General features: G+C 44.7%; 1 protein-coding gene across 1 annotated transcript in view; it reads right to left on the bottom strand.

Annotated features, from left to right (window-relative positions):
- Positions 1-17651, bottom strand: part of ascc3 (activating signal cointegrator 1 complex subunit 3) — a 562510-nt gene that overhangs the window by 183734 nt on the left and 361125 nt on the right. The window contains exon 21 of the mRNA XM_078212424.1: positions 7054-7279. Coding sequence (XP_078068550.1) covers positions 7054-7279 — 226 coding nt within the window. The remainder of the gene's footprint in view (positions 1-7053; positions 7280-17651) is intronic.

Here is a 17651-nt window from a genome sequence, read left to right as displayed (position 1 = left end):
GAGGGCAGGGACTCTGGATGGTGAGGCATTTGTAAAATGTGTACAGGAGGGTTCGTTGGAACAATATGTGGACAGCCCAACTAGAGAGGGGGCTATACTGGACCTGGTGCTGGGGAATGAGCCCGGTCAGGTCTTCAAAGTTTTGGTTGGGGAACATGTGGCAAATAGTGACCACAATTCTGTTAGCTTTAGGATAGTGATGGAAAAGGATGAGTGGTGTCCCAAGGGTAAGGTGTTGGATTGGGGGAAGGCTAACTTTATTGGGATCAGGCAGAAATTGGCAGCTCTTGATTGGGAGAGGCTGTTTGAGGGTAAATCCACATCTGGTATGTGGCAGTCTTTTAAGGAACGGTTGTTAGGGCTACAGGACAAGCATGTGCCTGTAAAAAAGAAGGATAGGAAGGGTAGGATTAGAGAACCGTGGATAACCAGGGAAATTGAGGGACTGGTCAAAAGGAAAAGAGAGGCGTATGTTAGGTCCAAGCAGCTAAAAACGGAGGGAGCTCTGGAGGAGTATAATGAAAGTAGGAAAATACTCAAACGGGGAATTAGAAGAGCAAAAAGGGGTCACGAAATGTTCTTGGCAGACAGGATTAAGGAGAATCCCAAGGCATTTTATTCATACGTTAGGAACAAAAGGGTTGTTAGGGAAAAAATCGGACCTCTCAGGGACAAAAGTGGGGACTTATGCTTGGAGCCCAAAGAGGTAGGGGAGATCCTAAATGAATACTTTGCGTCGGTATTCACTAAGGAGAGGGATGTGTTGACTGGGAGTGTCTCGGAGGGGAGTGTTGAACCGTTGGAGAAAATCTCCATTACAAAGGAGGAAGTGTTAGGTTTGTTAGAGAATATAAAGACTGACAAATCCCCAGGGCCTGATGGAATCTATCCAAGGCTGCTCAGGGAGACGAGAGGTGAAATCGTTGGGCCTCTGACGCAAATCTTTGTCTCGACACTGGACACAGGTGAGGTCCCAGAGGATTGGAGGATAGCCAATGTGGTCCCGTTATTTAAGAAGGGTAGGAAGGATAACCCGGGTAATTATAGGCCGGTGAGCTTGACGTCCGTGGTGGGGAAGTTGTTGGAGAAGATTCTTAAAGATAGGATGTATGCGCATTTAGAAAGGAATAAACTCATTAACATGGTTTTGTGAGAGGGAGGTCATGCCTCACGAACCTGGTGGTGTTTTTTGAAGAAGTGACCAAAATGGTTGACGAAGGAAGGGCCGTGGATGTTGTCTATATGGACTTTAGTAAAGCATTTGACAAAGTCCCTCATGGTAGGCTAGTGAAAAAGGTTGGATCCCATGGGATAAAGGGGGAGGTGGCTAGATGGGTGGAGAACTGGCTTGGTCATAGAAGACAGAGGGTGGTAGTGGAAGGGTCTTTTTCCGGCTGGAGGCCTGTGACTAGTGGTGTACATGATGTGGAGATGCCGGCGTTGGACTGGGGTAAACACAGTAAGAAGTTTAACAACACCAGGTTAAAGTCCAACAGGTTTATTTGGTAGCAAAAGCCACACAAGCTTTCGAGGCTCTGAGCCCCTTCTTCAGGTGAGTGGGAATTCTGTTCACAAACAGAACTTATAAGACACAGACTCAATTTACATGAATAATGGTTGGAATGCGAATACTTACAACTAATCCAGTCTTTAAGAAACAAAACAATGGGAGTTTTCAACTCGGCCAACGTTGTCTACCTGATACGCTGCAAGAAAGGATGTCCCGAGGCATGGTACATTGGGGAGACCATGCAGACGCTGCGACAACGGATGAATGAACACCGCTCGACAATCACCAGGCAAGACTGTTCTCTTCCTGTTGGGGAGCACTTCAGCGGTCACGGGCATTCGGCCTCTGATATTCGGGTAAGCGTTCTCCAAGGCGGCCTTCGCGACACACGACAGCGCAGAGTCGCGGAGCAGAAACTGATAGCCAGGTTCCGCACACACAAGGACGGCCTCAACCGGGATATTGGGTTTATGTCACACTATTTCACATAAATATTTCTGCTTTTTTCCTCCTGAGTCTTTATCATGCGATCCTAGAATCAGAATTTATGTCACACTATTTGTAACTCCCACAGTTGCGTGGACCTGCAGAGTTTCACTGGCTGTCTTGTCTGGAGACAATACACATCTTTTTAGCCTGTCTTGATGCTCTCTCCACTCCCATTGTTTTGTTTCTTAAAGACTGGATTAGTTGTAAGTATTCGCATTCCAACCATTATTCATGTAAATTGAGTCTGTGTCTTATAAGTTCTGTTTGTGAACAGAATTCCCACTCACCTGAAGAAGGGGCTCAGAGCCTCGAAAGCTTGTGTGGCTTTTGCTACCAAATAAACCTGTTGGACTTTAACCTGGTGTTGTTAAACTTCTTACTAGTGGTGTACCGCAGGGCTCTGTATTGGGACCTCTGCTGTTTGTGATTTATATAAATGATCTGGAAGAAGGAGTAACTGGGGTGATCAGTAAGTTTGCGGACGACACAAAACTGGCAGGACTTGCAGATAGTGAGGAACATTGTCAGAGGCTACAGAAGGATATAGATAGGCTGGAAATTTGGGCAAGGAAATGGCAGATGGAGTTCAATCCTGATAAATGCGAAGTGATGCATTTTGGTGGGAATAATGTAGGGAGGAGCTACACGATAAATGGAAGAACCATAAAGGGTGTAGAGACGCAGAGGGACCTGGGTGTGCAAGTCCACAGATCTTTGAAGGTGACGTCACAGGTGGAGAAGGTGGTGAAGAAGGCATATGGCATGCTTGCCTTTATAGGACGGGGCATAGAGTATAAAAGTTGGGGTCTGATGTTGCAGATGTATAGAACGTTGGTTCGGCCGTATTTGGAATACTGCGTCCAGTTCTGGTCGCCACACTACCAGAAGGACGTGGAGGCTTTGGAGAGAGTACAGAGGAGGTTTACCAGGATGTTGCCTGGTATGGAGGGGCTTGGTTATGAGGAGAGATTGGGGAAACTGGGGTTGTTCTCCTTGGAAAGACGGAGGATGAGGGGAGACTTAATAGAGGTATATAAAATTATGAAAGGCATAGATAGGGTGAACGGTGGGAAGCTTTTCCCCGGGTCGGTGGTGACGTTCACGAGGGGTCATAGGTTCAAGGTGAAGGGGGGGAGGTTTAACACAGATATCAGAAGGACATATTTCACACAGAGTGTCGTGGGGGCCTGGAATGTGTTGCCGGGCAAGGTGGTGGAGGCAGACACACTGGGAACGTTTAAGACTTATCTAGACAGCTCTATGAACGGAGTGGGAATAGAGGGATACAAAAGAGTGGTCTAGTTTGGACCAGGGAGCGGCGCGGGCTAATTGTTCCTGGTTTCTCGTTTCAAGGCTTCATTCTATGATCATCTTGCTGGTGCCAGTACAGAGTGAGACTGCGGATAGTTGGGAACCTGTCTCGGGGGCAGGGAATTCATATGGTGTTCGTGGAAGTGGAAATGACTAGGGTTGGGAAGCATTTTCCGATCGGGGCCATTGTGATCTCCTGGACTCGTTTCGATCGCCTCAGGGGGTCGGAGAGGAATTTCCCAGATTTTTTTTTCCCCATATTGGCCCTGGGGTTTTTCACTCTGGGTTTTCGCCTCTCCCTGGAGATCACATGGTCTGGAATGGGGGGGTGGGGGTAAGTTAATAGGTTGTAATGAACAAAGCATCGTAGCTGTGAGGGACAGCTCGGTGGATAGGATATTGGTATGTAGATAGGCTGGAAAATTGGGCGGGGATCCTGGATTCAGGATTCAATCCTGGACCGGGGAGCGGCGCGGGCTTGGGGGGCCGAAGGGCCTGTTCCTGTGCTGTATTGTTCTTTGTTGTTCTTTGTTGGAGGGTCCCGGGAGCTGGGAGAATACATCATTGAACGGGCTATGCACATTTAAATGCTATTTTAAATATGTTAATAGGCCTCACGCCCTTTGATTTGTACTATTGGAAAGGGACCGGGATGATTGCAAACCATTTGGTGTTGGGCACAGGACTGATTTTTAGGCCCACACGGCATTCTCCAGGATCGGCACGATCTGCACCAGGCTCGGAGAGGTTGGAAAATCGCCCCCCAATAGATTTAATACTTGCAATTAACACTCAGTTATAATAAAGTTAAAGTTCATGCGCTGTGTTCTTCTTTCTCCATTCTTATTCTTACTATAAATAGCATGTTTAACATATTCTAACCATATTCCAAATTTAAAAATGAGTGATTTATTTTTATCTGCCGTTTTCCTCTCTTTGGCTCCTATCATTTATTTTGAAGGTATAAGCACCTGCCAAAAAACTAATTTTTCCACAGGCTGTTGAAGATCTTTAATTGCGAAGATTACTATCTTGAGATTAAAAATAGGGGCACCGAGTACCAAAACAAGGAAGTCAAGTTTAATCTTTACAAATCACTCATTAGACCTTAGCTGAAGTATTGGCCTGGATTTTTATCGAGTTGGCAGGAGTCCTGATTCTGGGATTCCTGACCCCATTCCTAGGCTGTCTGATTTTTGGAGTGCCTTTAAAGGGTGTGGGCTGCTTCCTGCCAAAAGTATTCCTGATCTAGCCGGCTCCACTTCGGGGACAGGCATCTTTTGCTCTTCCGCAATTTTCATGGAGTCAGGCCAGCTTTTTAAGAAGTCGTGGTTCACGGCTCCCCAAAGGATTCATGAACCCTAGTCCGCATGAGGGGACCTTTTAAAAGGCAACTTCAAAAGGTGCTCCTTACGTACCCTTTGTGAAATTCTGTCCTTGCACCCATCCTAATGGCCCCTCATGCCCCTGTGCCAAGCTGTGCCTTTCCACTCACCCACTATGGCTTCTCATACCTTCTACGCCAAGCCCTGTCCTTCTATCCACCCTGGTCCCTCATATCTCAAGCCTAGGTATTGCATGGCCATGCTCATTGAGCCACATTCACTTTCCATAACTAATGAACCCTGTAGTATATAGTGGTCTGTGTAAATAAAATTCTTAAAAAGTCATTAATTTGGAACTTTCTCCTATGTTGTAAAACAAGTAATTTCCCTACTAGTAAATAAAGGTATTATCTCGACCCTTTCAAGTATCAACAACAACAACACTACAAACCCTGAACCACTTAATTTGTGTAAACAAACACTGTGCAATTGACAGCAGGGATCAGAAAGTCTGGGCTGTCAACCAAATTGCTTCTTCTGGGGGTGGCAAGTGTTTTAGTACTCTAATGGTTGCTGCAAATCTCAGCTAAGCCTCATTATGTATGGTTGGCTGAGAGCCGATACAACCATTCGAGTTCTGAAACACCAGCACCCCAGAGAAAACATTGTGTGATTCACAGCTCAGGCTGTCTGATCTCTGCTGCTAATTTCACAATGCTTGTGAAAAATTTCCTGTGAGATTAAATTGGGCAGACCTTTCAGAGACGCACCATGAGCCAAATGCCTCTACCTGACTTCCATTTGCCAGTCACAGATCTGCACATAAAGAAAATTATATCCTTTGACTGCCTATTTACAGTTTAGGTCACACACAGGTCAATGTTTTAGTCAAAGATAATCAAAACTAACAAAAAGGACTGCTGTCAAGTGAATATTCCATCTGCCTTGTCTTTTCGCTATTATAGAATATGCATACAAATTTAATAAAACCTAACTCCAATAACAAAATTGAGTGATTCAATGCATCTTATTACATTTCTCAAATCAACGAGGTACAATTGCTTCATCTTGCGACAAAATTGAAATTTTACATAGAGTTGTGCTTGACATGAAAGATTGTATTTTAAATGTAGGGCTTTAAATTATATCATATGCACCAGTGAACTCAGTTAACTCAGAAAGGTATGAAAGCTCGGAGAACCTGAAACTCTGCTCAACTTAACAGTAATTTTTAAAAAACCTAATTCTGCAAGGAGACAAAACTAACAATGGATATACAGTCGAAGGCATGGACAGGTATGCGTTAAAAAGACCATAACCCAACCAAGGACACCGGGTTTCAATTGATCATATCAACCAGTCAAGTAGAATGTTTATGAGTATATCAGGTGATCTATTCTTTGGGTTCTTACATAGTAAGTTGATCTTTCTCTACACCTTAGCTATGACTGGAACTACATTCTGCATCCTCTCCTTTCCTTCTCCCCTATGTACTCTATGTATGGTATGCTTTGTCTACAGCAAGCAAGAAACAATACATTTCACTGTATCCCAATACATGCGACAATAATAAATCAAATCAAATAAACACAAGTGCAAGAGTAAAAAGGGACATCCTTTATATCTGATTTGACCTGTTTAAAGATTGCATTTAAATCTCGCAGTTACAATGACAGCTAATAAAGTTCTGTGCTTTAACAATACCATTTATTTACATTTTACAATTGCAGACTTATCAATTGTTGTGAAGGCATCAGTTTGTTAAACACACAAATCACATAGTCTGCCAACAATAGCAATGCCACTTGTGAAAACAACATTCCCAGTGATGCAGCATCATATGATAGGAAAAGAAAGTATTACCGAGAACATTAATTCTGTTGTGGTCTGCTGCCATGTTCAACGCCATGTTATACAACACCAAAGGTGGAATCTAATCTTGGTGATGGGTGTCTCATCTGGATGCGGGTTCTGCATCACCTCTGCTGGGGACAGCCCAACACAATTAAATGTCTGCCAGGCAGTTAACTTGCCAGCGTCAGGGCTTCCCCAGGTTTTAGTACCTCTCAGAGGTTGGAAGCTCACCTCTGTCAGTGGTAGCTGCTCTCGGTAGCGTGCCCAGGGAGAGACCGAGGATCATTGAGGAACTCAGATCACAGGTGGATGGAGAGGGGGGGCGCAGTGGGTCACTGGCTGGGGATAATCAAAAAAAAGGTCAACATCCTGATGTTGAGTCCCTCGATCAGGCACTGGGATGAAGCGCTTAAGTTGGCATTAATTGCCTTCCCGCCTCAGACTTAATCGAGGTACATACTCCACGCCCTCCTACCTGGTCAAATGCCACCCTCTGCCTCCAGGGAGCATTAAATTCTGCCCAATACTCTCAGACATTAGAAGTCCGTTTCATATTATTTTTACCTATTTCATCCTTGCGCATGTCCTTCAGCTTATCTATGGTGAGTTTCTTTTCTTCCAGTTTTGTAAGCACATGACCAGGCAAGACTGAGAATTGGCGAAGTGGATTGCACCATCCCCACAATCTCCTGTCAATTATTTTGCACAAATTCAAGAGGCGGTACGTCATTGCAGGCCATCGCCTTCTGAGGGCAACTTCGAAAAGGGCTCGTATAATACGAGCTGCATTCTGCAAACAGAATAAGAAAAGAGTTTAGTTAAAAGACTTGAATTATGAAATAAACTTTACCTGTAGAAAATAAGTTATTCCCTACATTTCTAATTTGACTTGTAATACTGCTGGAAAAAATACCAAGTGAAATATCTTGTAAACGTAACAAAACTCTGACTGGAAACTTCACCAAATTCTTTTTATTAACTGTAAAAATGACTGTGCAATGTTTTGTAGAATCTGTGCAAGATTCTGTCAACGTATATCAGTGTAGATAAGTATAAATAAAAACCTTCATGTGATGATAATCCCTGATAATTACATCTTTACATTACATTACATTTAATAAAGCCACAGTATGGCTTTCAGAGATTCAGGAAAGTCTATGGGCCATATTTTCCACTCCCTCCTGTGGTGTGTCTTCCAGCTTGCCATTGGCCGCTGGCAGGATCTTCCAGTCTTGCTGATATATATGGTGTTTTGCGTGACTCGCCCACCCCGCCGCCATGCAACCCACTGCGAGGGGTCGTCTTTGGTGGGAAGGGTCAGAAAATCCCGCCCGATGAAACCGAACAAATCTCTGCGCATTATTGCATTTTTGTTTTCTTCCAGAAAAAAAAGCAGCTCAGCAATTGGGGTGGTTGAATGGTTGAATAGTTTTCAAAGAACCTCCGCTTAATTTCCAGTCAACACTAACGTTTCAAAGTTGAATACCCTCTAGCAAAAGATTCCATTGTAACAGGGTTTGGAAATAAACCAGTCCCATCTTTCGGGTCATAACATTACTCACTTGCTACACTTTCACTAGCTCACTGGAAAGTGCAGAAATGACAAGAATCTGTTTTAAACCAAAAATACTCAGATAGGAAACAAGGTTTCACTTGGGTACCCCCTGGAGATCTGCATTTGGATCTCTGTGTATATAAGGAATGAATAAATTTGTATATACATAGTCCCTTTCATTATCTGAGCGTTAAAATACATCACACCCAATGACGTACTTTTGGTCTGATGTTACTGTTATAGTGTTGAGAAACGTAGCAGCCAATTTGTGCACAGCAAGTTATAGAATCAGACAACCCTACAATGCAGCGACAACAATTCCACCCAGGCCCTTTCCCCATAACCCCATACATTTACCCTAGTTAGTCCCCCTGACACTAAGGGGCAATTTAGCATGGCCAATCCACCTAACCCACACATCTTTGGACTGTGGGAGGAAACCAGAGCACCCCGAGGAAATCCACACAGACACAGGGAGAATGTGCAAACTCTACAGACAGTGACCCAAGCTGTGAGACAGCAGTGCTAACCACCGTGCTGCCCCTACGAAGAGCAATGAAATAAATCGTAAAATAATTTAATTTTTTAATACAGAGGGCTGTATTTTACGTCCCCCCAAACCAGGAGTTTTTTTAGCAGGAGGGAGCATGTAAAATGCAATGGGTGCCAAGCGCACTGTCTGTCTGCCCACGTCAAGCTATCCCCTGTAACATGGCAGGTGGTGGGTGCCAAAATCGGCAGGTCCCCGTCATTTAAAAAAAAATGTAGTTTAAGGGTCAAGTGAGCCTTTTGCCTTGGATAACACGGTTGGCATGGGCTGGAATGGGCACGGTTATTTAAAGGACGGGAAGGAAGGAGGGGGCACACACCATTTGCGAGGTGCCCTGTGAGCTCAGGGGGCAACCCCCCAGCACAATTGGTTCCCTCTCGCTTGACCTCCGAAACCCAGACCCTCACCCGCCTGGCCCCCCTCCCTAGGCTACCTGATCTCTCTCTCTCTGTGTGCCCAAAAGGTCCAAGTTACCTGGCTCCAGTATCCATCCTCTCTTCTTCCTGAGCTTGCTTGCAATCCCAGCAGTGCCTAACACTGAGCTCTGACACTGCTAGGATGGCTGGAGCTGCTGGCCAATAAAATTGGCTGGCAGCTCCTGAGGGCAGGAGTTCCTCCCACTGAGGGGCAGAAGTCCTACCATCACTTTGTTTAGCTGGCCTGCAGTGTGTTATGGCTGCGGGGCAGGTTTATTTTGGGTGCATCAGTTGCAGGGCAACTTTCTTCATGTAAAATCAAGCCCATTGTTGAATGAGGTACACATGCTGGTCTGGAGACCAAGAAAACTTCCCTAGTGTTCTTTGAATAACAACACCTTTAATTCTGGAGCATAAGGCCTTGGCAGCTGAAAAGACATGGCCACCAATGGTGCAGTGATTAAAATCAGGATGCACAAGAGGTCGGAATTGAACCAGTGCAGATCTCTTGGAGGGTTGCGGAGCTTGGGGAGCATACAGAGATAGTGAGAGGTGAGGTTACAAGGTCAAGGAAGATTTGAAAACAGAGGTGGCACAGAGGTTAGCACTGCTGTCTCACAGCGCCAGGGACCCAGGTTCAATTCCAGCCGCGTCACTGTCTGTGTGGAGTTTGCACATTCTCCCCAAGTCTGAGTGGATTTCCTCCGGGTGCTCCGGTTTCCACCCACAGTCCAAAGATGTGCAGGTTAGTTGGACTGGCCATGCTAAATTGCCCCTTAGTGTCCTAAGATGTCTAAGTTAGATGGATTAGCCATGGGAAATGTGCAGGGTTATGCGGATAGGGTGGGGGAGAGGGCCTGGGTAAGATACTTTGTCAGCGAGTGAGTGCAGACTCGATGGGCTGACTGGCCTCCTTCTGCACTGTAAGGATTCTATGATTCTAGATGAGAATTTTAAAATCAGTATTGCATAAGCGGGAGCCAGCAAAGGCCAATGAGCATAGGGGTGGTGGTAGTGAACAGGACTTAGCATGAGTTAGGGAATAGACAACAGATTTTTTGGATGACCTCAAGTTTATGGAGGATAGAACATGGGCGACTGGCCAGGAGTGCATTGGAACAGTCAATACTATATGTAAGAAAGGCATGGATGAAGGTTTCAGCAGCAGATCAACTGAGGTGGGGTGAAGTTACAGAAATAGAAGTCGATAAATAGCCTTTGTAATCACGTGTAGGTTCACAAATCCTGGCTTGATATTTGTGGTTAAAATATAGCTGTAACCTAAATTGTTGTTACATTTCATGCTTAATGAATATATGTGTTATATCAATTCAGTTCTTGGTCACTATGAACACTGGTAACTATGCCCAGCTAATCCCCTGATATTATTACTATTTTTTAGATTAAAATAAATCAGAAAGTTCAAATTTAAAACATTTCAGAAACGGATCACAGATTCTGACTGTCATGAAACAAACTTTGAACTTTTGAGAAAAGAACATATCCATGCACAATGTAGTCTTACACAAGTGTTCTTTTGCAGGGTGAAATAATTAGTTATTGGGGCAAGTGCTCATCTTAAGCACATTTCAAATTGGCATTACAAATCATTCCTCTAAAAATCAGGAACTGGCTGAGAATTGAGTGGTAACACTGCAATTTCAACACTCGCATTATGGTCTATTGGTGTCCAATGACACCAGCAAACCCAGCCCTGTCCACCCTGTAAAGTCCTTCTCACTAACGTTATAGAATGCCTCCAGTGTAGGAGGAGGTCATTCAGCCCATCGAGTCTGTACTGACTGCAAAGGCCATGGGCCCTGACAATATTCTAGCAATAGTACTGAAGACTTGCATTCCAGAACTTGACGTGCCCCTAGCAAGCCTTTCCAGCAAAGCTACAACATGGCATCTACCCAGCAATGTGGAAAATTGCCCAGTTATGTCCTGTACACAAGAGACAGGACAAACCCAACCCAGCCAATTACCGCCCCATCAGTCTACTCTCGATCATCAGTAAAATGAAGGAAGAGGTCATCAACAGCACTATGAAGCAGCACTTCCTCAATAATAACCTGCTCACAGGCTTTCAATTTGGGTTCTGCCAGGGTCACTCAGCTCCTGACCTCATTACAGCCTTGGTTCCAACAAGGACAAATGCCAGAAATGAGGTGAGAGTGACTGCCCTTGACACCAAGGCAGCATTTGACCCATTGTGGCCACCAAGCAGCCCTAACAAAATTGAAGTCAGTGGGAATCAGTGATTAAAAACTTTCAACTCTTTGGAATCATACATTTCACAAAGGAAGATGGTTGTGGTTGTTGGAGGCCAATCACCTCAGTCTCGGGACATTGCTGCAGGAGTTCCTCTGGTTGGTGTCCTAGGCCCAACCATCTTCAACTGTTTCATCAATGACCTGGACAATATCTAGGCTTGTGCTGACAAGTGGCAAGTAACATTCGCGCCACACAACTTTCAGGCAATGACCATCTCCAACAAGAAGGGATCTAACCATCACCCCATGATATTCAATAGCATTACTATTGCTGAATCCTCCACTATCAACATCCTGGGGGGGGGTACCATTGACCAGAAGCTGAACTGGACTTGCCATATAAATACTGTGGTGACCAGTGTATGCCAAATGCTAGGAATCCTGCGGCGACTAATTCATCTCTTGACTCCCCAAAACCTTTCTGTTATCTACAAGGCACAAGTCAGGAGTGTAGAGAAATACTCTGTCTGGATGGTGTAGCTCTTAAAAACACTCAAGAAGCTCAACACCCTCCAGAACAAAGTGGTCAATTTGTTTGCTATCCCTTCCACAAACATTCATTTCCTCCACCACTGACAAACAGTGGCAGCAGTAGGTACCATCTACAAGATGCATTGCAGAAACTCAAAAGGTTCCTTCAGCAGCACCTTCCAAACCCATGTCCACTGTCATCTAGAAGAACAAGAGCAGCAGATACCAGGAACACCACCATGTGGAAGTTCCCCTCCAAGCCCTTCACCATCTTGATTTGGAAATATATTGCCATTCCTTCCCTACCATTCCTCCCTCCCTTATTGTGGGTGTACCTACACCTCAGGGATGCACTGATTCAAGAAGGCAGCTCACCGCCAACTTCTCTAAGGCTACCATGGACGAGCAATAAAAATGCTGGCCTAGCCAGTGATGCCCACATCCCGTAGAATGATTTTTTTTTAAAATTGAGGACTCAGCATAAAACCTGCAAACACAGTTCTAAAGAAATCACCTTACTTACACAGCATCACTTCTATTTCAGTCCCAAGTTCGTCAAACTAACTCTCAAAATGATGGGAAGAAATAAAATCTAGTCTGCCACCCAGAAAGTTGGATACACTTAACAGTCTCTGGATATATGAGATGGTGATCTTGCACTTGTAAACCATATTGTACTTGCATTACTGGCTCTTTTAAGACTAGAAAGATAATCTAGAAGAGCTCAACTTCCTTCCCATACGTGAATAAAGTGCCGTATTCTCTAGGAAGAAACTAAACAACAGTATAAAACAGAGGAAGTAATAAAGTAGCGTGGTTTGACGAGATTCCCACAGTGAAAAGAAAACAAAATTATACCATGCTTAATTAAAGTAAGAACAAAATTTTTAAAAATCCAATGTTTAAGTTATTTGAAGGTATCCAGTGTAGTTAGAATGTGCCAATTGTCAGCATGTGGACTCCACTAATTACCATAATAGCAATTTGCTCAGAACACAGACGTACTAAATTTGTCGATCTGAATTTGATATATCGGTGTGCATGGTTCACAAGGACCATACAAAATTTATTCTTTTACTAGGTAGCTATCCAGATGTTCAGGGCTGGGTTCAATTACTTCTGACTTTTATAGCTTCCAACAAGTTTCCAATCCTTTTTTTAAATTTCAGGTACATTTGATATGCTATCCTGTGTAAAAGAAAATCACCTCTACAATTTCACATTTATTTCACCTTAATTAAATGCCTCTAACTTACATTGTAAAAACCTTGTTCAAAGTACTTTCTCATACACCAGTTTCAATGTCCCAAAGAACTGCACAGCGCAGAAGGTTACTGCAATGGTTCATCACATCTGTGCCACTTCTCTGCAAGACGTATTATCCTCCGAGTCCGAGTCCCTTGCTCTTTTCCCATATTTATCTATTTTTCTATTAAAACTATTGCAGATTCTATTTCTTGTATGTCATAACTTGTTATAACATTAACAACATTGTCCAATTGTTCTATTTGTTCTTTGGAAGATTTATCAAATTTATGCCCTTCAGTTCCTGATTCATAATGGAATACTTTTCTCCAATTATCCAAATGAAAAGAGCCCTAGTTTTTCAGGGATCCCCTCACCCTGGTATCATTTGTGAATCACCTCTGCATCAACCTGGGGGAGTAGCGATATTAGTTAAGGAACATATTACCGCGGTGCAGAGGGTAGACAACTTAGAGGGGTCATGTACTGAGTCGCTGTGGGTGGAACTCAGAAACAGGAAGGGTGCAGTCACTATGCTGGGGGTGTACTACAGACCACCCAACAGCCCACGGGAAGTGGAGGAAAGGATATGTCAGGAGATTCTGGATAGGTGCAGAAAAAATAGGGTTGTTGTAGTGGGGGACTTTAATTGCCCTGGCACAGACTGGAAAGTGCTTAGAGCTGGGGGTCCGGACGGGGAGGAATTTGTAAAATGCGTACTGGAAGGTTCTTTGGAACAGTATGTAGATAGCCCGACTAGAGAGGGGGCTATACTGGACCTAGTTCTGGGAAATGAGCCCGGTCAGGTTGTCAAAGTTTCGGTAGGGGAACATGTGGCAAATAGTGACCACAACTCTGTTAACTTTAGGATAGTAATGGACAAGGATGAGTGCTGTCCTACGGGCAGGGTGCTAAATTGGGGGAAGGCTGACTATAGCCGGATTAGGCAGGAATTGGTGGATGTTGATTGGGGGAGGATGTTCGAGGGTAAGTCCGCGTCTGGCATGTGGGAGTCTTTTAAGGAACTATTGATAAGGCTGCAGGATAGGCATGTGCCTGTAAAAAGGAAAGATAGGAAAGGTAGGATTCGAGAGCCGTGGATAACCACGGAAATTGAGGATCTGATTAAAATGAAAAGGGAGGCGTACGTTAAGTCCAGGCAACTGAAAACAGATGGAGCTCTGGAGGAATACAGAGTAGGAAAGAACTCAAACGGCGAGTTAGAAGGGCAAAAAGAGGTCACGAGATGTTCTTGGCAGGCAGGATTAAGGAGAATCCTAAGGCATTCTATTCATACGTTAGGAACAAAAGAGTTGTCAGGAAGAAAATCGGACCTCTCAGGGACAAAGGAGGGGAATTATGCTGAGAACCCAAGGGAATAGGGGAGATCCTAAATGAATACTTTGCATCGGTATTCACGAAGGAGAGGGGCGTGTTAACCGGGAGTGTCTCGGAGGGAGGTGTTGACCCGTTAGAGAAAATCTCCATCACAAGAGAGGAAGTGTTAGGTTTTTTAGGGAACATTAAAACTGACAAAGCCCCAGGGCCTGATGGCATCTATCCTCGACTGCTCAGGGAGACGAGAGATGAAATTGTTGGGCCTCTGACGGAAATCTTTGTCGCTTCTTTGGACACGGGTGAGGTCCCTGAGGATTGGAGGATAGCGAATGTGGTCCCGCTGTTTAAGAAGGGTAGCAGGGATAACCCAGGAAATTATAGGCCGGTGAGCTTGACGTCCGTGGTAGGGAAGTTGTTGGAGAGGATTCTTAGAGACAGGATGTATGTGCATTTAGAACGGAACAATCTCATTAGTGACAGACAGCATGGTTTTGTAAGAGGGAGGTCGTGCCTTACAAATTTGGTGGAGTTTTTTGAGGAAGTGACAAAAACGGTTGATGAAGGAAGGGCCGTGGATGTCGTCTATATGGATTTCAGTAAGGCATTTGACAAAGTCCCACATGGCAGGTTGGTTAAGAAGGTTAAGGCTCATGGGATACAAGGAGAAATGGCTAGATGGGTGGAGAACTGGCTTGGCCATAGGAGACAGAGGGTAGTGGTCGAAGGGTCTTTTTCCGACTGGAGGTCTGTGACCAGTGGTGTTCCGCAGGGCTCTGTACTGGGACCTCTGCTATTTGTGATATATATAAATGATTTGGAAGAAGGTGTAACTGGTGTAATCAGCAAGTTTGCGGATGACACGAAGATGGCTGGACTTGCGGATAGCGAAGAGCATTGTCGGGCAATACAGCAGGATATAGATAGGCTGGAAAATTGGGCGGAGAGGTGGCAGATGGAGTTTAATCCGGATAAATGCGAAGTGATGCATTTTGGAAGAAATAATGTAGGGAGGAGTTATACAATAAATGGCAGAGTCATCAGGAGTATAGAAACACAGAGGGACCTAGGTGTGCAAGTCCACAAATCCTTGAAGGTGGCAACACAGGTGGAGAAGGTGGTGAAGAAGGTATATGGTATGCTTGCCTTTATAGGATGGGGTATAGAGTATAAAAGCTGGAGTCTGATGATGCAGCTGTATAGAATGCTGGTTAGACCACATTTGGAGTACTGCGTCCAGTTCTGGTCGCCGCACTACCAGAAGGACGTGGAGGCATTGGAGAGAGTGCAGAGAAGGTTTATCAGGATGTTGCCTGGTATGGAGGGTCTTAGCTATGAGGAGAGATTGGGTAGACTGGGGTTGTTCTCCTTGGAAAGACGGAGAATGAGGGGAGATCTAATAGAGGTATACAAGATTATGAAGGGTATAGATAGGGTGAACAGTGGGAAGCTTTTTCCCAGGTCGGAGGTGACGATCACGAGGGGTCACGGGCTCAAGCTGAGAGGGGCGAAGTATAACTCAGATATCAGAGGGACGTTTTTTACACAGAGGGTGGTGGGGGCCTGGAATGCGCTGCCAAGTAGGGTGGTGGAGGCAGGCACGCTGACATCGTTTAAGACTTACCTGGATAGTCACATGAGCAGCCTGGGAATGGAGGGATACAAACGATTGGTCTAGTTGGACCAAGGAGCGGCACAGGCTTGGAGGGCCGAAGGGCCTGTTACCTGTGCTGTACTGTTCTTTGTTCTTTATTAACCTATTAGCTTTGGCATCCTTTTTAAAATAAGACACCCAAAACTGGACAGTATTCTAACTTCGGCTTAACCAATTATTTGCATGTTACCTGTTTCGCTGACAGGATAGCGAAGCTTAAAATTTCTTTCCATGGGTTTGAAAATAATTATTGAAATAAAGAGGGCCCTAACTTTCAATCTACTCAGCGTTTGAGATTAGGAAACACCCCAAAGGTGCACAGGAGAATCCCCTCTGGACATTCACAGGTAAGGTTGGCATGGCAATTGCCCAGAAGTGCAAACTTCCCCTGGGCAATTGCTCTGCACCGGAAACCATCCAGAAGAACGACAAAAATTGCAAATGTTGGATAGCTCCAACACGGTTACACCAATAATTACCCAGAAAAAGTTAGAAGCATTTAAGCCATTTTTGGATAACTATTGTACAGACCAAGACTGACCCCCAATGGGACTCCCCCCAAACCCTCAACTTTCCAGTGGACTTGTCTCAACATCACATCAACCCCGCCCCCCCGAATAACCCCCAAGGGACTCACTCCCACCCCAAATCACCCAGGAGTCTTCTCCTACTCTCCGACTTCCTCACTCATGGGATTGCACCACCCCCCACACCCTTCCACTGGACATTCTTCTCGTTTGTGAGGTTTGTTCCCACCACACTGAAAACATTTCAAAATGGCAGGTGCTTTTCCCCATTTTGGCGGGTTTAGACCTTAGCGTTTACAGCCTAACAACAATAGAAATCCATGCTTTTGCCTGGTCTTTGCTTCCTCTTATTAAATTTTGCCCTCTCTATCATCACAATCTGACGGAGACTGAAATAAGATATCTTCTTAGAAATCTCATCAACCCCATGCCTTGCCATCACATTGCAATAAGTCTCAAAACACCAAGTTAAAGTCCAACAGGTTCATTTGGTAGCAAAAGCCACTAGCTTTCGGAGCGCTGCTCCTTCATCGGGTAAGTGGGAGTTCTGTTCACAAACAGGGCATATAAAGACACAAACTCAATTTACAAAATAATGGTTGGAATGCGAGTCTTTACAGGTAATCAAGTCTTGAAGGTACAGACAATGTGAGTGGAGAGAGGGTTAAGCACAGGTTAGAGAGATGTGTATTGTCTCCAGCCAGGACAGTTAGTGAGATTTTGTAAGCCCAGGCAAGTCATGGGGGTTACAGATAGTGTGACATGAACCCAAGATCCCGGTTGAGGACGTCCACACATGAGGATGGCCTCAACCGGGATCTTGGGTTCATGTCACACTATCTGTAACCCCCACGACTTGCCTGGGTTTGCAAAATCTCACTAAATGTCCTGGCTGGAGACAATACACATCTCCTTAACCTGTGCTGAACCCTCTCTCCACTCACATTGTCTGTACCTTTAAGACTTGATTACCTGTAAAGGCTCACATTCCAACTATTATTTTGTAAATAGAGTTTGTGTCTTTATATGCCCTGTTTGTGAACAGAACTCCCACTTACCTGACAAAGGAGCAGCGCTCCGAAAGCTAGTGGCTTTTGCTACCAAATGAACCTGTTGGACTTTAACCTGGTGTT

This window comes from Mustelus asterias, chromosome 5 (genome assembly GCF_964213995.1).
Source record: "Mustelus asterias chromosome 5, sMusAst1.hap1.1, whole genome shotgun sequence".
NCBI lineage: Eukaryota > Metazoa > Chordata > Chondrichthyes > Carcharhiniformes > Triakidae > Mustelus > Mustelus asterias.
This window is presented reverse-complemented; position numbering and strand designations above follow the sequence as displayed.